At 45.4% G+C, this 24,716-nt stretch overlaps 1 protein-coding gene across 3 annotated transcripts in view; it reads left to right on the top strand.

Moving 5' to 3' along the window:
* The window catches only part of arhgap9 (Rho GTPase activating protein 9), a 51,839-nt gene extending 28,092 nt beyond the window's left edge, over positions 1–23,747 (top strand). The window contains exons 7-24 of one of the 3 annotated variants that reach the window (XM_041887359.2): positions 6,101–6,229; positions 6,490–6,600; positions 7,571–7,660; positions 10,847–10,906; positions 11,456–11,614; positions 12,186–12,287; positions 12,569–12,630; positions 12,736–12,823; positions 12,937–13,032; positions 13,892–13,990; positions 14,414–14,531; positions 15,171–15,290; positions 16,327–16,425; positions 16,787–16,864; positions 17,591–17,644; positions 18,350–18,481; positions 21,070–21,175; positions 22,796–23,747. In XM_041887359.2, the coding sequence (XP_041743293.1) occupies positions 6,101–6,229; positions 6,490–6,600; positions 7,571–7,660; positions 10,847–10,906; positions 11,456–11,614; positions 12,186–12,287; positions 12,569–12,630; positions 12,736–12,823; positions 12,937–13,032; positions 13,892–13,990; positions 14,414–14,531; positions 15,171–15,290; positions 16,327–16,425; positions 16,787–16,864; positions 17,591–17,644; positions 18,350–18,481; positions 21,070–21,175; positions 22,796–22,988 (1,896 nt within the window). In that variant the 3' untranslated portion in view covers positions 22,989–23,747. Of the gene's footprint in view, positions 1–6,100; positions 6,230–6,489; positions 6,601–7,570; positions 7,661–10,846; positions 10,907–11,455; positions 11,615–12,185; positions 12,288–12,568; positions 12,631–12,735; positions 12,824–12,936; positions 13,033–13,891; positions 13,991–14,413; positions 14,532–15,170; positions 15,291–16,326; positions 16,426–16,786; positions 16,865–17,590; positions 17,657–18,349; positions 18,482–21,069; positions 21,176–22,795 lie in introns of all 3 variants that reach the window. The other 2 variants (XM_041887358.2, XM_041887360.2) reach the window with 2 other exon arrangements.
* Positions 23,748–24,716: the final 969 nt, after the last annotated feature.

The raw sequence follows: 24,716 nt of genomic DNA, 5'->3' as shown, positions 1-24,716 counted from the left end.
CCACGCACACCGTAGGCTTCGTGACGTGGAGCAGGAACAGGCCGGGCTGGGCTGGCGACGCACACCGTAGGCTTTGTGCGTTGAGCAGGAACAGGCCGGGCTGGGCTGGCGACGTTCACCGTAGGCTTCGTGACGTGGAGCAGGAACCGGCCGGGCTGGACTGGCGACGCACACCGTGGGCTTGATGCGTGGAGTAGGAACAGGCCGGTCCGTACTGGGAACACACACCACTGGCCTTAACCGGGGATCAGGAACGGGCCGGACCGGACTGGTAACACACCTCAGTCTCTTACGCCGTGCCTCAACTGCTTCCCTCCCTCTACTCGCCAATGGCTCCCGTAAACCGGTAGCCTTCTCTCCACGTCTCCCTGTGGCAGCCTCCTGCTGCCCAGCCGCCTAAGCCATGTGCCCCCCAAAAACTTTTTTGGGGTTGCCTCTCGTCCTTCCGACGATGGCCCTGCTGACGCCGTTGCTCCTCTCTCAGTCGCCTCTCCACTGTTTCACACCATGGCCGTCGATCCATTCCATCCAGGATTTCCTCCCAAGTCCAAGACCCTTTACCTTCCAAAATCTCCTCCCATGTCCAGACCCTTGGCTCCTGGACACGCCGCTTGGTCCTTTGATGGTGGGTAATTCTGTCACGCTCGTCCAATGAGGGAGACCAAAGCGCAGCGCGTTGAGCGAACATGACTTTATTATATTAAAGTATTGAACACCAAAACAACAAACAATGACGATACGTGAAGTCCACAGTGACAAAGACTGATACGGAACAAAAACCCACCACCACAAGGTGAAAACACACAGTTTAAATATGGCTCCCAATTAGAGACAATAAACCACAGCTGTCTCCAATTGAGAACCAATCTAGGCAGCCATCAACATACAAACACCTAGACAAGACCTTACCCCATTAAACCTACAAACCCCTAGACAAACCAAAACACATACTTCACCATGTCACACCCTGACCTAACTAAAATATTAATGAAAACAAAGATAACTAAGGCCAGGGTGTGACAATCTGTCATATTCTAGAATGATATTCAATAGGCTACATCTGTCATATTCTAGAATGATATTTAATAGGCTGCATCTGTCATATTCTAGAATGATATTCAATAGGCTGCATCTGTCATATTCTAGAATGATATTCAATAGGCTGCATCTGTCATATTCTAGAATGATATTAAATAGGCTACATCTGTCATATTCTAGAATGATATTCAATAGGCTACATCTGTCATATTCTAGAATGATATTCAATAGGCTACATCTGTCATATTCTAGAATGATATTAAATAGGCTACATCTGTCATATTCTAGAATGATATTCAATAGGCTACATCTGTCATATTCTAGAATGATATTCAATAGGCTGCATCTGTCATATTCTAGAATGATATTCAATAGGCTGCATCTGTCATATTCTAGAATGATATTCAATAGGCTACATCTGTCATATTCTAGAATGATATTCAATAGGCTGCATCTGTCATATTCTAGAATGATATTCAATAGGCTACATCTGTCATATTCTAGAATGATATTCAATAGGCTGCATCTGTCATATTCTAGAATGATATTCAATAGGCTGCATCTGTCGGTACACATTTCTATTGAGAAATTATGTCATTTTAAAAAACAGTTGCGCTCCCGCACCTAAAAAAATTTGCACTACACCACTGAAGAAGACACACTCAGACAGGACAAGGGATAGACTAGTGGGAACTTCGATAGCGTATGTGCTGTAGCCAACTCTTCTATCGCTGTCATGCATGGAATAATGATCAGATGATATAATAACAACTATCCCTAATCTCTCATGATAGACTGTTTATGACTCCCGAGTGGCGCAGTGGTCTAAGGCACTGCATCGCAGTGCCAGCTGTGCCACTAGAGATCCTGGTTTGAATCCAGGCTCTGTCGTAGCCGGCCGCGACCGGGAGACCCATGGGGCGGCGCACAATTGGCCCAGCGTCGTCCAGGGTAGGGGAGGGAATGGCCGGCAGGGATGTAGCTCAGTTGGTAGAGCATGGCATTTGCAACGCCAGGGTTGTGGGTTCGATTCCCACGGGGGGCCAGTATGAAAAAGAAAAAAAGAATGTATGCACTCACTAACTGTAAGTCGCTCTGGATAAGAGCGTCTGCTAAATGACTAAAATGTAAAAATGTAAATGTATGACATTACATCGAGTAGCTGGCCAGCACGCACGTGAGATTAGGTAAAACACCAAGATTATCCCTCATCGGGTACAGATGATGAAGGTTGTCGTGAAACAAACATGTTGGTTTGTGATAGAAAATAAACAATTTGGCTTTTCGTTAGAGCCAAGTATCCGTTCACTGGAAAACCAGAATCAGCCACTGCCAAGTTAGATAAGAGACTAGAGGTTCCAAAAGCCACTGTCTGTGAGTCAACATGATTGTTGTGATTTGAACAGAGTTGACATCTAGCCTTTTTTTCTTTCTGTACACGCCATCTCTCTTTCTACTATCTCGCTTATTATCCCTCATTCTCTCTCTCTCTCTCTCTCGCTCTCTCTCTCTCGCTCGCTCTCTCTCTCGCTCTCACTCTCGCTCTCTCTCTCTCTCTCGCTCTCTCGTCTCTGTCCGAGAGCTCTCCCCCTCTCTCCCTCCATCTCTCTCTCTCTCTCTCTCTCTCTCTCTCTCTCTCTCTCTCTTTCTCTCTCTCTCTGAGGTCCTTTCTCCCTCATATCTCTGTCCGAGAGCTCTCCCCGTCTCTCCCTCCATCTCTCTCCTTCTCTCTCAGAGGGCCTTTCTACCTCCCTCCTTCCCTCCTTCCCTCCCTCCCTCCATCTCTCTCTCTCTCTCTTTCTCTCTGAAGGCCTTTCTCCCTCGTGTCTTTAAGCTCAGTAAGCAGGATTAGAGCAACATCCACGTCACAAGCCGCTATTTTCCACACACTGCATCACACACACACACAGCTGGCCGGACTGGTTCGAGGAGCGTTGGCCACTACACCACCTCAAAGACATCGGGCTTCATCCCAAATGGCACCCTATTCCCTATATAGTGTGCTACTTTTGACCAGGGCCCTATGGGCCCTAACACTAAATAGGGAATAGGGTGTCATTTGGGACGAAGCCCAGCTCATAGAACATTCCTCACATTGGAATGTTAATGCTGTCTTTAATATAAGCCACAATAAAAGTTACTGCCATCTCCCAGAATGGCCTAGATAAAAGTCCTGTCATCTCCCAGGATGGCCCAGATAAAAGTTCTGCCATCTCCCAGAATAACCCAGACAAAAGTCCTGTCATCTCCCAGAATAGCCCAGATAAAACAGAATGGCCCAGATAAAAGTCCTGCCATCTCCCTGAATGGCCCAGATAAAAGTCCTGTCATCTCCCAGAATGGCCCAGATAAAAGTCCTGTCATCTCCCAGAATGGCCCAGATAAAAGTCCTGTCATCTCCCAGAATGGCCCAGATAAAAGTTCTGCCATCTCCCAGAATGGCCCAGATATAAGTCCTGCCATCTCCCAAAATGGCCCAGATAAAAGTCTTGCCATCTCCCAGAATGGCCCAGATAAAAGTCTTGCCATCTCCCAGAATGCATAAATGTACGCACGGATACACACACACACATGAATACATGCATGCATGCAAGCACCGACCCACACACACACACATTATACAAGGGTTTAAACAGATCAGGCCTATAGTGAGAGGGGAGGTTAGAGTCAGCTTTAGGTGTTTTGTGTCAGTTGAAGGTAAAACAGCAGTGTGGAAAAACACGTAATTTCCAGAAAACCACAGACACCTCCTCTCCTCACAGGTTACATCGGGTTAAGATACAGGAAACACACACACACACACACACACACACACACACACACACACACACACACACACACACACACAACCCCTCCCTTCCTCCCCCCATACATAAAAGGATTGTTGCGGGGCCTCCCGAGTGACGCAGCGGTCTAAGGCACTGCATCGCAGTGCTAGAGGCGTCACTACAGACCCGGGTTCGATCCCGGGCTGTGTCGCAGCCGACCAGGAGACCCATGAGGCGGCACACAATTTGCCCAGCGTCGTCCAGGTTAGGGGAGGGTTTGGCTGGCCTGGATGTCCTTGTCCCATCGCGCTCTAGCAACTTCTTGTGGCGGGCTGGGCGCATGAAACGCTGTCTTCGGTCACCAGCTGTATGGTGTTTCCTCCGACACATTGGTGCGGCTGGCTTACGGGTTAAGCAAGCAGTGTGTCAAGAAGCAGTGCGGGTCGCGACTTGGCCGGGTTGTGTTTTCGGAGGACGCATGGCTCTCGACCTTTGCCTCTCCCGAGTCCGTATGGGAGTTGCAGCGATGGGACAAGACTGGAACTACCAACTGAGGAGAAAAAAAGCGTAAAAAATGGATTGTTGCACAAACATGCATTTAAACACAGTTGAGTGAACAATTACATTGTTTTGAACTTGAACTTGAATCCAGCCTCCATTGCTAGTTCAAAATCAAATTAAATATTTTTCGTCACATGCTTGGTAAACAACAGGTGTAGACTAACAGTGAAATGCTTACTGACGGGTCCTTTTCCAACAATGCAGAGTTAAAGATACAAATAAAATAAAAAATGAAATACTGACACGAGGAATAACTCATAACAAACAGCACTGAGTCGATGTGCAGGGGTATGAGGTAATTGAGCTAGCTATGTACATATTGGTAGGTACTTGTAGTATTTATAGAGATGCAGTATTATGTGATATTACAAAACTAGTTTATTTATTTATTACCAAATGAGTTTATTTATTTATTTATTACCAAACTAGTTTATTTATTTATTACCAAACTAGTTTATTTATTTATTACCAAACTAGTTTATTTATTTATTTATTACCCAAACTAGTTTATTTATTTATTAATTACCAAATGAGTTTATTTATTTATTTATTACCAAACTAGTTTATTTATTTATTACCAAACTAGTTTATTTATTTATTACCAGTACCAACTAGTTTGGTCTCAGGTGAGTGTAATGTATTATAGGCCTGTGTGCGTGTGCGTGTGCGTGTGCGCGTGCGCGTGCGCGTGCGTGTGTGTGCGTCAGTGGGCAGTCAAGAAGAACCACAAACTGAAGAGGATGTGGCTTCAACAGAAAACAGAGAGAGAGAGCGAGAGAGAGAGAGAGGAGAGCGAGAGAGAGAGGAGAGACAGAGAGAGAGAGAGAGAGAGAGAGGAGAGAGAGAGAGAGAGAGAGAGAGAGAGAGAGAGAGAGAGAAAGAGAGAGAGAGAGAGAGAGAAGAGAGAGAGAGAGAGAGAGAGAGAGAGAAAGAGAGAGAGAGAGAGAGACAGAGAGAGAGAGAGAGAGAGAGAGAGAGAGAGAGAGAGAGAGAGAGAGAGAGAGAGAGAGAGAGAGAGAGAGAGAGAGAGAGAGAGAGAGAGAGAGAGAGAGGAGAGAGAGAGAGAGAGAGAGAGAGAGAGAGAGAGAGAGAGAGAGAGAGAGAGAGAGAGAGAGAGAGAGAGAGAGAGAGAGAGAGAGAGAGAGAGAGAGAGAGAGAGAGAGAGAGAGAGAGAGAGAGAGAGAGAGAGAGAGCTCTCGGACAGAGACGAGAGAGCGAGAGAGAGCGAGAGTGAGAGCGAGAGAGAAACCGAAAAGAGAATGAAAGAAACCGAGAGAAAGACGGATACCCATCCACCTCAACATGTAGTCAGCGAGGCCTAAGGACTGAGCTTGTAGAAAACCTTCATTTACATGCACCAGTGACTAGCTCTAGTGAACTGACTGCTACGTAACATAATATAGGCTATAGGAGGCCATCTGTTGCACTGAAATAGATTGAAAAGTAAATCTGTAATATGGTAAATCATCTTTCCATGAAAGCTGTAGTGATGAGGCTATACGATGCAGCTTTATCCCCATGTTATGTAACGGTAGTCATTCTATTAATGACAGCTGGGGCTGAGTGGCACGTGAGACCTGTAGACTATACTAAACTGTATGATACATACACACACACACATACACACATACACACACACCCTAACCTAACGTTTTCCCCATCAAACTGTGTCCAACGTCATGTAACCTGTTATTGACCTTATACAGTATAACCTCCTCTCTCTCCCCCACCAGGTGTCTCCCCAGTCCTACATTTCCCAGCAGTCTCTCCTGGAGTCTCCTCTATACTCCGCCATTCACCAGGTGAAGAGGCGGAGCCAAGTGGAGCCTCCCAGCCCCGCCCCCGGCCAGCGACCCCTGCAGGTCATTTTGTTTGTTGTATTTCACAGTTTGATTCTGATGAAGGCCGTTGACGATGGAAATGTCATGTTTTTAACTTTAAATGTTTTTAACTTAAAATAACTAATACATTTTAAGTTTGATTGAGAGTCCTTTCAAACAGTAATTTAAAAAATGCACTTAGCAAAGTTGATGTGCATACATAAAGCTATTGAGGAAGACACAAAAAATACACAAAATGACACAAAAAAAGTCCAATACATATTTCCGTTGTGCCCCTGCAGGTGCTGGACCTATGGGAGCAATACTCGGACCCTTCCATGGGGCGATGTTTCTATGTCAACACCGTTACCAAGGAGAGGTCCTGGAAACCCCCCCGCAGAGCCCGTGAACGGGTAACAGACATAACAGGGATATACAGATCACAGGGTCCTATGTTAATTTACAGATATTCAGATCACAGGGTCCTATGTTAATTTACAGATATACAGATCACAGGGTCCTATGTTAATTTACAGATATACAGATCACAGGGTCCTATGTTAATATACAGATATTCAGATCACAGGGTCCTATGTTAATTTACAGATATACAGATCACAGGGTCCTATGTTAATTTACAGATATACAGATCACAGGGTCCTATGTTAATTTACAGATATACAGATCACAGGGTCCTATGTTAATATACAGATATTCAGATCACAGGGTCCTATGTTAATTTACAGATATACAGAACACAGGGTCCTATGTTAATATACAGATATACAGATCACAGGGTCCTATGTTAATATACAGATATACAGATCACAGGGTCCTATGTTAATTTACAGAACACAGGGTCCTATGTTAATTTACAGAACACAGGGTCCTATGTTAATTTACAGAACACAGGGTCCTATGTTAATTTACAGAACACAGGGTCCTATGTTAATTTACAGAACACAGGGTCCTATGTTAATTTACAGAACACAGGGTCCTATGTTAATTTACAGAACACAGGGTCCTATGTTAATTTACAGAACACAGGGTCCTATGTTAATTTACAGATATACAGAACACAGGGTCCTATGTTAATTTACAGTTATACAGAACACAGGGTCCTATGTTAATTTACAGATATACAGATCACAGGGTCCTATGTTAATTTACAGATATTCAGATCACAGGGTCCTATGTTAATATACAGATATTCAGATCACAGGGTCCAATGTTAATTTAAACAGTACACGTATTGTGAAACAGTACAACTATTTTTGGGGACAATAGAGTCTATCAACACTTTTTTTTAATGTTGCCAGCAATGACAAATAGTAGGACAGATGTGCTTTCAAACTAACACCTATACTCTCTTCCCTGCTACAGGCTAGTCCGATGCAGCCACAGACGGTCCCAAGGGACGCCAACCACCTGTCTCTCCCCATCTCAGGCACAGAGAATGGCAACATGAACAGGGTAGGTCCACATGGCAACATGAACAGGGTAGGTCCACATGGCAACATGAACAGGGTAGGTCCACATGGCAACATGAACAGGGTAGGTCCACATGGCAACATGAACAGGGTAGGTCCACATGGCAACATGAACAGGGTAGGTCCACATGGCAACATGAACAGGGTAGGTCCACCTACAGCTTCGTTTTCCTCACAGTATCTGACGTAAAAAAAAAAAAAAAAAAACTGTTACAAGGACTTAATTAAGTGTTGTAATGTGAATGTGTTGCTAGTGTTGTCAACCTCGTGACCATGAACTAATGAAACAGGGAGATGTAGCCTGCACACAACAGCAGGCGGGACCGGAAATGTTTTCTCTAGTGGGGTTTTATTCCTTTATTGCTACTGATTTGTGATTGAGGTATGTTACATGGATGATTTGCAGGTAGAAATGGTAACGGTATAACCTTTTAAATGCTTCCAGTGCTTCAGTATTTTAGCGGCAGAATATTTTCACACGTGGCTTTTTTTGGCGGCACCTTTACCCGGGCCCTTTTAAAGGTAGTAACTCGTAATGGGAGAGTTCAGTGAAATAAATGTATTCAGATATTTGTTTCCTTACTTTGTGAGCAGTCTATGGACTGCTCCTAATCTCTCCTGGACAAATTCTGCGCATAAACTGAATAATCTATCGTGACAGGATAGAATTCACAGGAAAACGAGCATCAGCATTCCGATGTTTGAGTTTTTGTAAACAGATTATTTGGACGTACCAGGATTGGGCGAAGGCGGTGCTTAAACTTCGACAGCTTCGCACATGTGGTGAAATTAGTTTAGAAATTGTATTTTGCGTGTGTGGAGACTTTGCAAACCGGAAATCCCAATTTCTAACAGGTATAGTTAGCGTCTTCGGACTGAAACCGTTACTTTACTAAAGTTACACATCACACTACTACAACAGTGTTACTGTTTTGGAATTAAAATGTTGAATATATTTCCGTAACATCATGTGTTGTGTGCTCATTGTTTAACCATTGATATGTTCTAGGGGCCATTTTGAGACATTAAGGAGCATCAGGTACTGCTGGAATGTCTACCAATGGCATGTACATCTTTTTGTGAGAAATTACACTGGTCACTCAAAACAGTTATAAAGTATTTATAAAGTATAAATAGCCCACACTTTAGATGAGGCCACACAAAAATACTTAACTAGTAAATGGTTTATAAGGACCTATATTAAAGATCTTATGAATGATCCTATGAATCGTTATTAAATACTAAAAGTTGTTTATAAATGTGTGATTAACTAGGTTACTAACATTTACAAATGTGGGAGTAGTGATTAATAAATTATGAATAAACTATTTACTAATCCATTATAAATGCTTTATTATGTGGAGTTATTATAAAGTGCTACCATTTATTCATTCATTTGTTAATTCCTCTGAAATGGCTTGGCGTTTAGCTTATCTCGGTAACAGTAAGAAGTTGATGCGTGTTGATATAATGTAGACAAGGAACGCTACCCAGACACTGAACCAGAGCTTTATGGACACCAAGACTCCACAGGTTGTCAGGATAACACTTTGGCCCTGCCCAGAAACAAGCCCTGACACGCTAGGCGCTTGTGGAGATCTGATAGTGTTGGATAGTTAAAATTCGACCTAGCTTATCAGTGGGCAAGGTGGCGCTAAATCCATACTACGTATGCCTATCTATTCTACAGTGTGCCAGGTGAGTAGGAACCGTGGGTTGTACAGTGTAACAATGAGCAATTACAACAGTTGTTATAGTGTACTTACATGAGTAACCACACAGTGTTGTAAAGTGGGATTGTGTCTGGGCTTCATCCAACTTCAACTCCAACTGACCCGTAGTGCTAGTGTCACCATGGTGACTACAAAGATAAGAGCAGTCAGTGAATTAAAATAAGGTCTCTGTAGATAATTATACTGTTGTCCTTGTTGTTACTGTTAGCGGTCTTATATTGTTGATATGATAATGTATCTGGGTACGTCCCAAATTGCACCCTGTTCCCTATATAGTGCACTACTTTTGACCCTTAGCCTAGGGTGCCATTTGGGATGCTCAGTCTAGGCACATGGCTTCCTGGTTGTGCATAGTGAGAGCGATGGTACATGCTGATAATGTTAATGTTAGGTTCCATATAGAAAGAGGAAGTTTGTGCCGTGAGAGAGAGAGAAGGACAGAGAGAGGTGAATTTCAGGTTGTGGTTCCTTTGTTCAGATGAAAAGGTGCATTGTCAGGAAGGTACACTACATCTGACAGTGGCGTGGACTGACTCTCGTATTGATTACCAAGGGAACATTCGTTTTATAGTTTGGTTTGGTTTTCATCTGGACTCTGATACAGGTGATATAGGCTACTGATGAACAGTGTGACTGTAAGTTCCGTTTTTTTTATTGTGTGTGTGGATGGGTGTGTGTGTGTGTGAGGGAGAGTGAGTGTAACACAGCACTAGCTAATGTATATTTCATCAGTTAGCTTCTACTTTCTTAGACAAAAAGGTGCTCTCTAGAACCTAAAAGGGTTTTTCGGCTGTCCCCATAGGAGATCCCTTTGAAGAACCCTTTTTAGTTGCAGGTAGAACCCTTTTCGGTTACACGTAGAACCCTTTCCACAGAGGGTTCAACATGGAACCCAAAAGGGTTCTAGCTGGAAGCAAATATAGTTCTACCTGGAACCAAAAAGGGTTCTCTTATGGGGACAGCTAAAGAACCCCTTTGGAACCCTTTTTTGTAAGAGTGTAGTCTCACGTTAGTGCTTGTGTCTTCACATTTGCTAGATAACAGACTAGTATGACTGACTGTACAGTACGTCTATGTGTCCCAGTTTGTGACAACAATAAACACGTCAACAAGTTATAGATTTCAGCTGTGATAAAGCTATCTGTGCTTTTCACTATGGGCAACAGCTAATGGGGATCCTAATAAATATGAAATACTAAATACTATTACTGAACTGTGGTGAGGTGAGCATTCTCAGGGATTTTTCAGATTTGTCTGGTCATTGTGAAATATAGTATCAACTGACATGTTTGGAAAGAAAGTGTATTTATGCCTTTTTGTGTTGCGTAATGTGTTGGTCATTCTAGACCAGTGTTTGCTGTAATTTGCCTTTGTAGTGAAGCAAAATACAAATGGACTGTGGACTGTAAGGAAATAGTGTTCTTCCTCTTCTTCAGCTCTCTCCAGACTTCCTGTACGGTGGGCAGAATGCTGACAGTGGCTGGGAGCTGGTGCAGGTGAGATTTGAATGGAATGGAATGTAGAGATTAATGGAATGTGTACAGGGGAAATAACTTCCTGGCAACAAAACAAGGAACTAAAAGTTTAACAATACAACAATAATATCTACATAAACTAATTTCTCCAACGGTGCTATCAGAATCAATCAGCATCCTTTAATTACTTTCTTACATATCCTCTAATAATGTCTGGAATGGATCTAATGGAATGGCATCAAAAACATGGTTTTCATGTGTTTGATACCATTCCATTCCACTCCATTCTACCCATTCCACTCCATTCTACCCATTCCACTCCATTCTACCCATTCCACTCCATTCTACCCATTCCACTCCATTCTACCCATTCCACTCCATTCTACCCATTCCACTCCATTCTACCCATTCCACTCCATTCTACCCATTCCACTCCATTCTACCCATTCCACTCCATTCTACCCATTCCACTCCATTCCAGCCATTATTATGAGCCGTCCTCCCCTCAGCAGCCTCCACTGATATACACAGAGTAGCTGACCTGCCCCTCTCTGTGTTCCTGCCCTGTAGAGCATGCAGAGAGCAGTGTCCTCAGACACCATCAGCACCACAGCTTTCAGTACAGAAGAGTCTCAGGGGGTTGTCCAGCGACGTCACTCTGCCCTACTGCATCATGGGACAGAGCAGCTCAGCCACGCACGATCCATAATACTGCCCGAGAACGGCAAGGTATACACAGACACACACACACACACACACACACACACACACACACACACAGAGCCAGGTAGACAGACACATGCTAGCAGAATGACGCAGACACACACCTATTGTTGTCCAGATAGTCAATTCCTGTTTTACTTCTGGGGGGAATGGTGTTAACAATTGTGATTACCTTTGTGCAAAGGAAGGAAGCAAAGTCTTCTCCCTCACAAACGGAAACTCTAGGCCAAACCCCTCCCTTCCGCTAATTTCACGTGTTTATCATGGCCAAAAAATACATATTTGTTTTCATCAATGTTTACGATAGAGCCAATTCTGACTTTGTGGCTGTATTAACTAGTGGAAACCGTTTATTATCCATATGGGCTTAAAAATCACAGCACCAGTTTAAGCACCGCCTTTGCCCAATCCTGATTCGTCCAAATAATCAATGACAAAAACCCAAAACCAGGAATTACTGGTGCTTGGAATCACATAATTCTACATGGGCCTTGACAGATTCTCACCGTTTCATGTGTCCATGAGAATCTATCCACGAGATATTTGTCAAGACCTAACATGTATGTGTTGTTCCTAGCTTGGCCGGCAGTGCAGAGACCGCTCCTACCCTGGGACCAGTGTGGTGGTGGAGCCTCCGTCTCCAGACAGCTCTCCAGACAGCAATGACAGCTCCACACCAGTGAGACTCACAACCCAATGTCCCCAATGTCCCCAATGTCCCCAATGTCCCCAATGTCCCCAACTGTCCCTCTGCCTCCGCTGTCTCCCAACTGTAACCCCTGTCCCACTGTCCGTCCATGCTTCTAGTGACATTTGGCAACTCTTTCCCCCTGGGTTGTTGCTGTAAATTACAATGTGTTTTCAGTTCACTTACTGTGTGCACCAACGTAGTCATCAGAGCAGCCTGTGAATTATCCCTCTGTATCACCAGTTAATCTCCCCCATCTCTTCCATCCTCAGGAGCTGGAGAAAGCAGGTCTGCTGAATAAGACCAAGATAGCAGAGGGAGGCAGGAAACTGAGGTAGACTGTCCGTGATACGAGGAGGATATAACCTTCTACATCCTGTATCTGCTGTAGAGGTTTGGAACCCTGTGTGTGTGTGTGTTCTCCTGGTGTGTGTTTTAGGAAAAACTGGAATCCGTCGTGGGTGGTTCTGGTTGGGAACAGTCTGGTGTTCTTCAAGGATCCTAAATCACAGACCCCCTCCAGCTGGGTAAGACAGTCATTGAGTTTTAACTATCATAGATCGAGTTGAAATAACTGTTGTTGTTGTTGTTGTTTTTTACGTCTCAAGACTGATTTCTTATTTTGTGTGTTGCTATCCAGAAACCAGGCAACAGTCGTCCGGAGAGCAGTGTAGACCTGAGAGGAGCTGTGGTGCAGTGGACCAATGACCTGTCCAGCAAGAAGAACGTCTTCAAGGTCAGTCACACACCAGGAGGCAGGGATGTCACTCAAACCATCATTTTCTTGTTTGTATAAAATTTCAATGACATTTTTAAGACACTTTATTTCACCCTGTATTTTAGGGAAGTCAAATGTGTCTATTTAAGTCTCACTGAGAGAGAACCGTTTTAGTGGTTTTCTGTGAGAAAAAAAACATTCTCACCTCCTCTTGAGAGGAAGCTCAGTATCTGAATGTAGGCTATGTGTTGTAGCAGTACTCGTTGAGCACCAGGGTCAGGCTATGTGTTGTAGCAGTACTCGATGAGCACCAGGGTCAGGCTATGTGTTGTAGCAGTACTCGATGAGCACCAGGGTTAGGCTATGTGTTGTAGCAGTACTCGATGAGCACCAGGGTTAGGCTATGTGTTGTAGCAGTACTCGATGAGCACCAGGGTTAGGCTATGTGTTGTAGCAGTACTCGATGAGCACCAGGGTTAGGCTATGTGTTGTAGCAGTACTCGATGAGCACCAGGGTTAGGCTATGTGTTGTAGCAGTACTCGATGAGCACCAGGGTTAGGCTATGTGTTGTAGCAGTACTTGATGAGCACCAGGGTCAGGCTATGTGTTGTAGCAGTACTCGATGAGCACCAGGGTTCGAGACAATTCAATTTCAACTCAGTCAATTCAATACATGCCTTAAAATTCCAGTTCAAGAATTGAAAATCGGCATTCATTCTCAATGCAAATTTTGTAATTCCTGAATTGTAATTTGAATTCATTTCCCCGAATTGACTGAATGGAAATTGAATTTTTGGAAGAAGTAGTAGTAAGTAGTAGACTACCTGGGAAGTAGTTTGTGATTTGGGACTAACCCACGGTCTGTTTGTGTGGTAGCTGAGGACAGTGACAGGGAATGAGTTCCTACTGCAGTCAGAGACAGACTCACTGATCAGAGAGTGGTTCAACACCATCCACAGTGTCATCGACAGACTGGTGAGTCTCACACACTGTGTGTGTGTTTGTTGTGTGTGTGTGTGTGTGTGTGTGTGTGTGTGTGCGCGTGTATGTGTGTGTGTGCATGAGCTCTATAACTATTTGCAACAGATATTCAGCCACAGGATGTTGGTGGCACCTTAGCTGGGGAGGACGGGCTCGTGGTAATGACTGGAGTGGAATCAGTGGAATGGTTTCCATGTGTGTGATGTCATTCCATTCGCTCCGTTCCAGCCATTAATATTGGCCGTCCTCCTCTCAGCAGCCTGTATTCAGCTACTCTAGGAGGACAATGGAAGTTCAGTAAAAACCGTTCATAATGATCAAACACCAACTTATTTTAGCGTCTAGCTTTCATCAGGGTGCTTACAGATAGTTAACAAAGTCGTCTGGTACAAGTTGAAATTCTCTTCTCTTCTATAGGATCGGGAGAATCCCCTGGACAATGTCCTGTTGTACTCTCTGAGGAGGGCGGGTAGTGTAGATATGTTGGACCCCAGTGGAGACGAGGAGGACAGAGGAGGGGTATATAAAGCATCACGTGAGTCTCTCCTCCATCTCCTCCATCCAAGGGTACTGTTGCTGTGCTGTGGCTGCCCGTGTGCTTCCTCCTGTGGTGTATGTGTGTGTCTCACGGGGGTAAAAAGCAAAAAGAGACATTTCACATTTCTCTAAAATTGACAATAAAGTTGGTCTATCCTTTTTTCTTGTTCTTCTTGTTACTGGTGCACTCCCTCCTTCTCTCCCCCCTTCACTCTCGCCTTCACTTCATCCTTCTCTCCCCCTTCACTCCCTCCTTCACTTCCTCCTTCTCTCCCCCCTTCACTCTCTCCTTCACTTCCTCCTTCACTCCCTCCTTCTCTCCCCCCTTCACTCTCTCCTTCACTTCCTCCTTCTCTCCCCCTTCACTCTTTCCTTCACTTCCTCCTTCTCTCTCCCTTCACTCTCTCCTTCACTCCCTCCTTCTCTCCCCCCTTCACTCTCTCCTTCACTCCCTCCTTCTCTCACTCCTTCCCTCTCTCCTTCACTTCCTCCTTCACTTTCTCCTTCTTTCCCTCCTTCCCTCTCTCCTTCCCTCCCTTCTTCTCTCCCTCCTTCCCTCTCTCCTTCCCTCCCTTCTTCTCTCCCTCCTTCCCTCCCTCCTTTATCTCTCTCCCTCTTTGCCCCACTCCCGGTGCAGTCCCTCGTTCTGCTTCCAACGTGGAGAACTCAGAGAAGAAGCGTGTTCGGAGCAGACTGAAGAGGTTCATCCTCAAGAGACCTCCACTACAGATCCTACAGGAGAAAGGACTCATCAAGGGTGAGATCACTGACTGTCTCTGTCTCTTTGTTTGTCTCGGTCTTTTACTCACTCTCTCTCTCTCTCTCTCTCTCTCTCTCTCTCTCTCTCTCTCTCTCTCTCTCTCTCTCTCTCTCTCTCTCTCTCTTCTCTCTCTCTCTCTCTCTCCTTCTCTCTCTCTCTCTCTCCCTCCTTCTCTCTCTCTCTCTCTCTCTCCCTCTCTCTCTCTCTCTCTCTCTCTCTCTCTCTCTCTCTCTCTCTCTCTCTCTCTCTCTCTCTCTCTCCCTCTCTCCCTCCTCTCTCTCTCTCTCTCCCTCCCTCTCTCTCTCTCTCTCTCTCTCTCTCTCTCTCTCTCTCTCTCTCTCTCTCTCTCTCTCTCTCTCTCTCTCTCTCTCTCCCTCTCTCTCTCTCTATCTCTCCCTCCTTCTCTCTCTCTCTCTCCCTCCTCTCTCTCTCTCTCTCTCTCTCTCTCTCTCTCTCTCTCTCTCTCTCTCTCTCTCTCTCTCTCTCTCTCTCTCTCTCTCTCTCTCCCTCCTCTCTCTCTCTCTCTCTCTCTCTCTCTCTCTCTCTCTCTCTCTCTCTCTCTCTCTCTCTCTCTCTCTCTCTCTCTCTCTCTCTCTCTCTCACTCTCTCTCTCTGTCTGTCTCTGTCTTGCTCTCTTTCTGACTGAGATCACTCAGAGAATGAGATCACTTAGAGGTAAATCCTAACATCTGCTTCAGTTGAATTTCAACGTAGTTTCCCATTGACATCAATAGATGACTACATGGAAAGTGGAAGTTAGGATTCTCCCCTCAGTGATGTCATTCTAAATGCTAAATCCCTCTGAGAGTAGTGGCAGCTCAATTCCAGGGAACTGGAGATCAATTCAATTCCTTGACATTTCTGTGGTGTTTATTTTCATTGAATAATAATAAGGTGGTGTGGTATCTATGAATGTGTCCGTGGCTCTCACGACCTCATATCTCAGTTTTGTGAGTGTTGACTGCAAGTCGCTTTAGACCAAAATCATCTTTAGTCTTCTAAACCATGCTGCTGTTGTTGTTGTTATTTTCAGACCAGGTGTTTGGCTGTCATCTAGAGATGCTGTGTGAGAGAGAGAAGAACACGGTGCCTCGCTTCGTCAGGCTCTGCACTGAGGCTGTGGAGAGGAGAGGTACAGGCCATAGACGTTAAACAATGGGTACAGTACAGCTTCTGGCACTCCCCTCTGGGTTCCGTTTGGCTGTAGGCAAACAAATCTTTTGTGGAAGAGATGAGAATGTTCACTGCACATTTACAACACCTTGAACTGGTTTATTATTGATAAGGATTTTATGGGTTTTAAGGGTTTTAACCGTCTGTGGTTGTTGCCAGGGTTACATGTAGTACCGGTGTGTTGTTGCCAGGGTTACATGTAGTACCGGTGTGTTGTTGCCAGGGTTACATGTAGTACCGGTGTGTTGTTGCCAGGGTTATATGTCCTACCTGTGTGTTGTTGCCAGGGTTACATTTCCTACCTGTGTGTTGTGATTCAGGTCTGGAGACAGACGGTATCTACAGAGTGAGTGGGAACCTGGCGGTCATCCAGAAACTACGCTTCCTAGTCAACCATGGTGAGGGAGGGAGGGGAGGAGGGAGGAAGGGAGTAAGGAAGAGAGTGAGGAGGAAGGAGGAGAGGGAGGAGGAAGGGATGAAGAGAAGGAGGAGGAAGAGAGGGAGGAGGGAGGAAGAGAGGGAGGAAAAGAGGGAGGAGGAGAGGGAGGAAGAGAGGGAGGAGGGAATAGGAGAGGGAGAGGGAGGAAGAGAGGGAGGAGGGAGGAGGGAGGAGGAGAGGAAGGAAGGAGGAGGGAGGAAGAGAGGGAGGAGGGAGGAGGAGAGGGAGGAGGAGGAAGGGATGAAGAGAAAGAGGAGGAAGAGAGGGAGGAGGGAGGAAGAGAGGGAGGAGGGAGGGAGGAGGAGAGGGAGGAAGAGAGGGAGGAAGAGAGTGAGGAGGGAGGAAGAGAGGGAGGAGGGAGGAGGAGAGGGAGGAAGGAGGAGGGAGGAAGAGAGTGAAGAGGGAGGAGGAGAGGGAGGAGGGAGGAGGAGGGAGGAGGAGAGGGAGGAAGAGAGGGAGGAGGAAGGGGGAGAGGGAGGAGGAAGGGGGAGAGGGAGGAAGAGAGGGAGGAGGGAGGAGGAAGGGGGCATGTTCTGAAATGCATCCTACACTACACATTACATTTTTTTAAAGCCCAGAGTGCTTTATAATGGACATAATTTAGGATTCCACTCTGAACGAGGATATCCTGATTCAGACCTGCTTGACCTGGTAAGCTAAATGACTGTTGGTTGTTTTATTGCAGAGCGAGCGGTGACTACAGACGGACGTTATATGTTCCCTGCGGAGTTGGTACAAGGTAGACCGACAGGTGAAGACTGTAGAGCCAAGGCCACTCACGGTTTTCATCCAAATGCCTATCTGCATATCTGTGTGCACTGTACTCACTGCATACATGCAAAAACACATGTTTGTTTGTCTTGAAGCTTTCCATTTGTCTATTGTGTTGTCTTTGCATCAAATTTTGTTTGAGTAAACTATAAATCCAAGTGGCGTGTGTGTGCTTTACACAGTCCATTGGTGTCACAAAGTGGCTAAAACAGAGTACTGCAGCTTGTGTTTTGTGAAACGCCTTAGCCCAGCTCACCTGACCAATGTTTTGCGATACTCATTTGGACAGCAGATAGAACCTTAAATCAAACTCTTGAAGAAACACCGTTATTGAGTGTACAAATGTATTTGTGGCACTTTTGAAACATTGTTTTGAAACATTGTTCAGGAGGGTCGTATTGTGTTTGCCTTTCTGGCTGCCCTCAGACTATCGCTTCCCTTTCACAGTTTCTTTCTTTCTGCTATCGCTACCAGCCTACGAGCCTGCCGGCCGACCTGTCAATCAAAGTACTGAGAGCGTTTTAACAGTCAAATTCACACGTCCCTCCCTCCACCCCTCCCTCCCTCCACCCCTCTCTTCCTCCCTCCCTCCCTCCCTCCTCTCTCCCCCCCCCTCCCTCCCTCCACCCCTCTCTTCCCCCCTCCCTCCACCCCTCTCTCCTTACTCCAATAGAGAAGTTGAACCTGGACCAGAGTGAATGGGAGGACATCCATGTCATCACAGGAGCCCTAAAGCTGTTCTTCAGAGAGCTTCCTGAACCCCTGGTTCCTTACGGCTTCTTCACAGACATATTAGAGACTGTCAGTGAGTATATACCCTTTCTATTACCTACCTACCTACCTACCTAACTGCCTACCTACCTACCTACCTACCTACCTACCTACCTACCTAACTGCCTACCTACCTACCTACCTACCTACCTACCTACAGTGAGGAAAAAAAGTATTTAGTCAGCCACCAATTGTGCAAGTTCTCCCACTTAAAAAGATGAGAGAGGCATGTAATTTTCATCATAGGTACACGTCAACTATGACAGACAAGATGATAATTTTTTTTCCAGAAAATCACATTGTAGGATTTTTTATGAATTTATTTGCAAATTATGGTGGAAAATAAGTATTTGGTCAATAACAAAAGTTTCTCAATACTTTGTTATATACCCTTTGTTGGCAATGACACAGGTCAAACGTTTTCTGTAAGTCTTCACAAGGTTTTCACACACTGTTGCTGGTATTTTGGCCCATTCAACCATGCAGATCTCCTCTAGAGCAGTGATGTTTTGGGGCTGTCGCTGGGCAACACGGACTTTCAACTCCCTCCAAAGATTTTCTATGGGGTTGAGATCTGGAGACTGGCTAGGCCACTCCAGGACCTTGAAATGCTTCTTACGAAGCCACTCCTTCGTTGCCCGGGCGGTGTGTTTGGGATCATTGTCATGCTGAAAGACCCAGCCATGTTTCATCTTCAATGCCCTTGCTGATGGAAGGAGGTTTTCACTCAAAATCTCACGATACATGGCCCCATTCATTCTTTCCTTTACACGGATCAGTCGTCCTGGTCCCTTTGCAGAAAAACAGCCCCAAAGCATGATGTTTCCACCCCCATGCTTCACAGTAGGTATGGTGTTCTTTGGATGCAACTCAGCATTCTTTGTCCTCCAAACACAACGAGTTGAGTTTTTACCAAAAAGTTCTATTTTGGTTTCATCTGACCATATGACATTCTCCCAATCCTCTTCTGGATCATCCAAATGCATATTCTGGATAGCAAACTTCAGATGGGCCTGGACATGTACTGGCTTAAGCGGGGGGACACGTCTTCCACTGCAGGATTTGAGTCCCTGGCGGCGTAGTGTGATACTGATGGTAGGCTTTGTTACTTTGATCCCAGCTCTCTGCAGGTCATTCACTAGGTCCCCCCCGTGTGGTTCTGGGATTTTTGCTCACCGTTCTTGTGATCATTTTGACCCCACGGGGTGAGATCTTGCGTGGAGCCCCAGATCGAGGGAGATTATCAGTGGTCTTGTATGTCTTCCATTTCCTAATAATTGCTCCCACAGTTGATTTCTTCAAACCAAGCTGCTTACCTATTGCAGATTCAGTCTTCCCAGCCTGGTGCAGGTCTACAATTTTGTTTCTGGTGTCCTTTGACAGCTCTTTGGTCTTGGCCATAGTGGAGTTTGGAGTGTGACTGTTTGAGGTTGTGGACAGGTGTCTTTTATACTGATAACAAGTTCAAACAGGTGCCATTAATACAGGTAACGAGTGGAGGACAGAGGAGCCTCTTAAAGAAGAAGTTACAGGTCTGTGAGAGCCAGAAATCTTGCTTGTTTGTAGGTGACCAAATACTTATTTTCCACCATAATTTGCAAATAAATTCATTAAAAATCCTACAATGTGATTTTCTGGAAAAAAAATCTCAATTTGTCTGTCATAGTTGACGTGTACCTATGATGAAAATTACAGGCCTCTCTCATCTTTTTAAGTGGGAGAACTTGCACAATTGGTGGCTGACTAAATACTTTTTTTCCCCACTGTACCTACCTACCTTCCTACCTACCTACCTACCTACCTTCCTACCTACCTACCTACCTACCTACCTACCTACCTACCTACCTACCTACCTACTTACCTAACTAGCAAACTAACTAACTAATGAACTAACTGCCTGCCTACCTACCTACCTACCTACCTACCTACCTAACTAGCAAACTAGCAAACTAACTAACTAATAACTAACTGCCTACCTACCTGCCTACCTACCTACCTACCTACCTTCCTTCCTACCTACCTACCTACCTACCTACCTACCTACCTACCTACCTACCTACCTACCTACCTACCTAACTAGCAAACTAACGAACGAACTAACTAACTAACTAACTAACTAACTGCCTACCTACCTACCTACCTACCTACCTACCTACCTACCTACCTACCTACCTACCTACCTAACTAGCAAACTAACTGCCTACCTACCTACCTACCTACCTACCTACCTACCTACCTACCTACCTACCTACCTACCTACCTACCTACCTACCTACCTGCCTACCTACCTACCTACCTACCTACCTACCTACCTACCTACCTACCTACCTACCTACCTACCTACCTACCTACCTACCTACCTAGCAAACGACCTACCTACCTACCTACCTACCTACCTACCTACCTACCTACCTAGCAAACTAACTAACTAACTAACTAACTAACTAACTAACTAACTAACTAACTAACTAACTGCCTGCCTACCTACCTACCTACCTACCTAACTAACTAACTAACTAACTAACTAACTAACTGCCTGCCTACCTACCTACCTACCTACCTAGAGTTAGAAGGTTCTGATCTGGAGTGTAATGAGTGTGTCCTACTGTGTGTGTGTTCCAGAGATGTCAGACTACCTGGATAAAGTGGACCGTCTGAAGTGGCTGGTACTGAGCATGCCTCCTCCCAACCAAGACACCATGAGGTTCATGTTCAGCCATCTCAAACGGTACGAGACACCGCACCTCCAAGGGTTCAAAGCCCCTGTCACAATACCCAGTGTACCCTCAAAAATCTGACACATCTAACCACAATCTAATTCCATTTCACCATCTTTCAATTGTGCTGAATGTCCTTCATATGTACATCTGTTGTTTCAGAATCAGCTTTTACTGTTTGTAGAAAAATAATATGCAGCAGGTAATACGACTGACCACCAGAGGGGGTAGTACCCTCGTTCTAAGCAGTTGTCATCCAGCATGTGAATGAACAGTGTGAAGAAGTCTTAGTGAGCAAGGGCTGTGGGTACCAGGGTTATATTTCAGAGAGGACTATGAGGGTGAAAGAGTGAAGGATTTAGGAGAAGTTAAAGACAATAATAACACTGTTCTGCTTCTGCTACTTTATGTTGCTGTCCCCAGGTCTAAAAGACTGACTGTGTTGTGTTCCTGAGTCTGATGTTTGTGCCAGTTTGTGTCTCCTATGAGTCAGTATGTCTGTCAGTCACTGTGTCTCTGTCTATTTCTCTCTCTCTCTCTCTCTCTCTCTCTCTCTCTCTCTCTCTCTCTCTCTCTCTCTCTCTCTCTCTAGCTATCTCTCTCTCTCTCTCTCTCTCTCTCTCTCTGGTTCTCCTTTTTTCATCTGCCGCCTTAAATCAATCCATCTACTTCTCTCCTCTCCTCTCTAAATCTACCTTTCTCTTCTCTTCTCTTCTCTTCTCTTCTCTTCTCTTCTCTTCTCTTCTCTTCTCTTCTCTTCTCTTCTCTTCTCTTCTCTTCTCTTCTCTTCTCTTCTCTTCTCTTCTCTTCTCTTCTCTTCCTCACCTCCTCTCCCCTTCCCTCCTCCCCCTCGCCTCCCCCTCCTCCTCCTCATTACCCCTCTGCCCATCTCCTTTCTCTCTCCTCTGTCCCCTCTCCTCCTCCCCCTCTCCTCCTCCCCCTCTCCTCTCTTCTCCTCCCCCTCTCCTCTCCTCCTCCCCTGGGATCTCTGTGGCTTGTCTGCTGGAAGGAACAGCAACACCACCGCCGCCACCACTGGAACCGCTCTCCTCTCCTCCTCCTCTCCTCTCCTCCTCCTCTCCTCTCCACTCCTCCCCCTCTCCTCTCCTCCGCTCTTTTTCCTCTTCTTTTTTAATGTGGACGTTTTTAGCAATTGCTGGCTGCCTCTGTGGCTCCTCCCCTGGGATCTCTGTGGCTCCTCCCCTGGGATCTCTGTGGCTCGGTGGGAATGGCATTTTTCAAAGAATGCCTCATGCTGTGGCTTTAACCCATTCCTGTGTATGTGTCCAATCACACACACACGCTTGCACACACACACACACACACACACACGTACACGCACGCACACACACACACATGGTCCACACACACACCAATGTCCCGTGAATAAGCACCAGTGTAGCCACTCTCCTGCTGCTCTGTGAATCAACAGGAATAATACAAATGAACAAGCAGTCTCTCAACAGTGACCACTGAGATGAAGCCGTGTGTCATTGGTGGTCACTGGAATGACACAGATGGAGTCAGGCTAATCCACTGTAGACCCCGTAACCATAGTGTACCACCAGTAATCTCTCTCTCTTTCTGTCCCTGTCTGTCTCTTTCTCTCTTTCTCTCTCTCCCTCCCCCAGGGTGATGGAACATTCTGACTCTAACCGGATGTCGACCCAGAACATCGGCATAGTGTTCGGTCCCACCCTGATGCGTCCGGAGAGGGACAATGTTAACATGGCCATCAACATGGTCTACCAGAACCAGGCCGTGGAGCTCATCCTCAATGAGTTCGACCGCATCTTCAGACCCAACAACTATACATCCCTCTGACATCCATTCAGCCCAGAACACTGAACCTAGAACCCACCCAGCCCCAAGGGCTCATTCAGCCCAGAACACTGAACCTAGAACCCACCCAGCCCCAAGGACCCAGTCAGCCCAGAACACCGAACACTGAACCTAGAACCCACCAGCCCCAAGGACCCAGTCTAGAGCCCATCCAGCCCCCATCCCAATCGGCCTGAACCCAACTCAGTTACCTGAACCATCTTTGGACCTAACCGCTCTGGTACTGTATCCTCCAACACCCAAACCCAAACCCAGCCCAGCCTGAGCCAAACACAGAGACCAGAACCAGAAACACCGTGAAAGGACACCAGCTTTTCCTTATGTTCTCCTTACTTACCCCCCGTAGTAACAACCAGTGGTAAAAACATACTGTAGGTGGGTAAACTGATCGCCGGTCGCAGTGAAAAAAGTAGCGCTCCCTTTACTTTCAATGCACTGTTTGGCTAAATAAAAAAGGTGGGTAAACTGCACTTAGTTGCGTTGACCCTCCACTACACCCCCTGGTATCAACACCACCTTAACTAACCTCATCCTCATCGGCACGGAGAAAGACATGCAAAGACATGGGAGCAGGAGGAAAAGCCAATATGGACGATGTACAGTACGTTTCCTCAGCTCCTGTAGTAGTGTAGTAGCAACTACAGCCTAACTCGCCTCCGCCAAACACAACGGCAACAACAAGCTGTTTAATCTTTGTGCCACCGTCCTATAAACTGTCTTCAATAAAGTTATTTCAAAGTTTTCAAATTTGCTCCTTGTCAGACTTTGTGTCATGACTGGAGAATGAATCCAGACTTTAGTTTGGTTATAATGACAGAGCACCGGAATACTTATATTATGTTACCTCAAATCAAATTGTATTGATCGCGTACATATATTCTGCAGATGTTATCGCAGGTGTACCGAAATGCTTATGTTTCTAGCTCCTTACAGTGCAGTATACCTAACAATACAAAACAATAAACACAAATACAAAAAAAATCAAAATTAAGAAATGTCAGAGTCCGGAATATAAATACTATATAAATATATATATTATAAATTATCAATATACTGTATATTGAGTATACAAAACATTAAGGACACCCCCCCCCCCCCCCACCCTTTTCCCTCAGGACAGCCTCGATTTGTCAGGGCATGGACTCTACAAGGTGTCGAAAGCATTCCACAGGGATGCTGGCCCATGTTGACTCCAATGCTTCCCACAGTTGTGTCAAGTTGGCTGGATGTCCTTTGGGTGGTGGACCAATCTTGATACACATGGGAAACTGTTGAGCGTGAAAACCCCAGCAGCGTTGCAGTTCTTGGCACCTATTACCATACCCCGTTCAAAGGCACTTAAATCTTTTGTCTTGTCCATTCACCCTCTGAATGGCACATATACACAATCCATATCTCAATTGTCTCAAGGCTTAAAAATCCTTCTTTAACCTGTCTCCTCCCCTTCATCTACACTGATTGAAGTGGATTTAACAAGTGACATCAAGAAGGGATCATAGCTTTCACCTGGATTCACCTGGTCAGTCTATGTCATGGAAAGAGCAGGTGTCCTTAATGTTTTGTCTACTCAGTGTATAGACTTAGATCAGATGCTGAATCCTCCTATATAATCCAAAGACTAACATGAAAGTGTGTGTATACAGTGCCTTCGGAAAGTATTCAGACCCCTTCAATTTTTCCACATTTTGTTACGTTATACAGCCTTATTCT

Source organism: Coregonus clupeaformis, chromosome 10 (assembly GCF_020615455.1).
Source record: "Coregonus clupeaformis isolate EN_2021a chromosome 10, ASM2061545v1, whole genome shotgun sequence".
NCBI classification, from domain to species: Eukaryota; Metazoa; Chordata; class Actinopteri; order Salmoniformes; family Salmonidae; genus Coregonus; species Coregonus clupeaformis.
The sequence above is the reverse complement of the archived record's forward strand: the minus strand, read 5'-3'. Positions and strand labels throughout refer to the sequence as shown.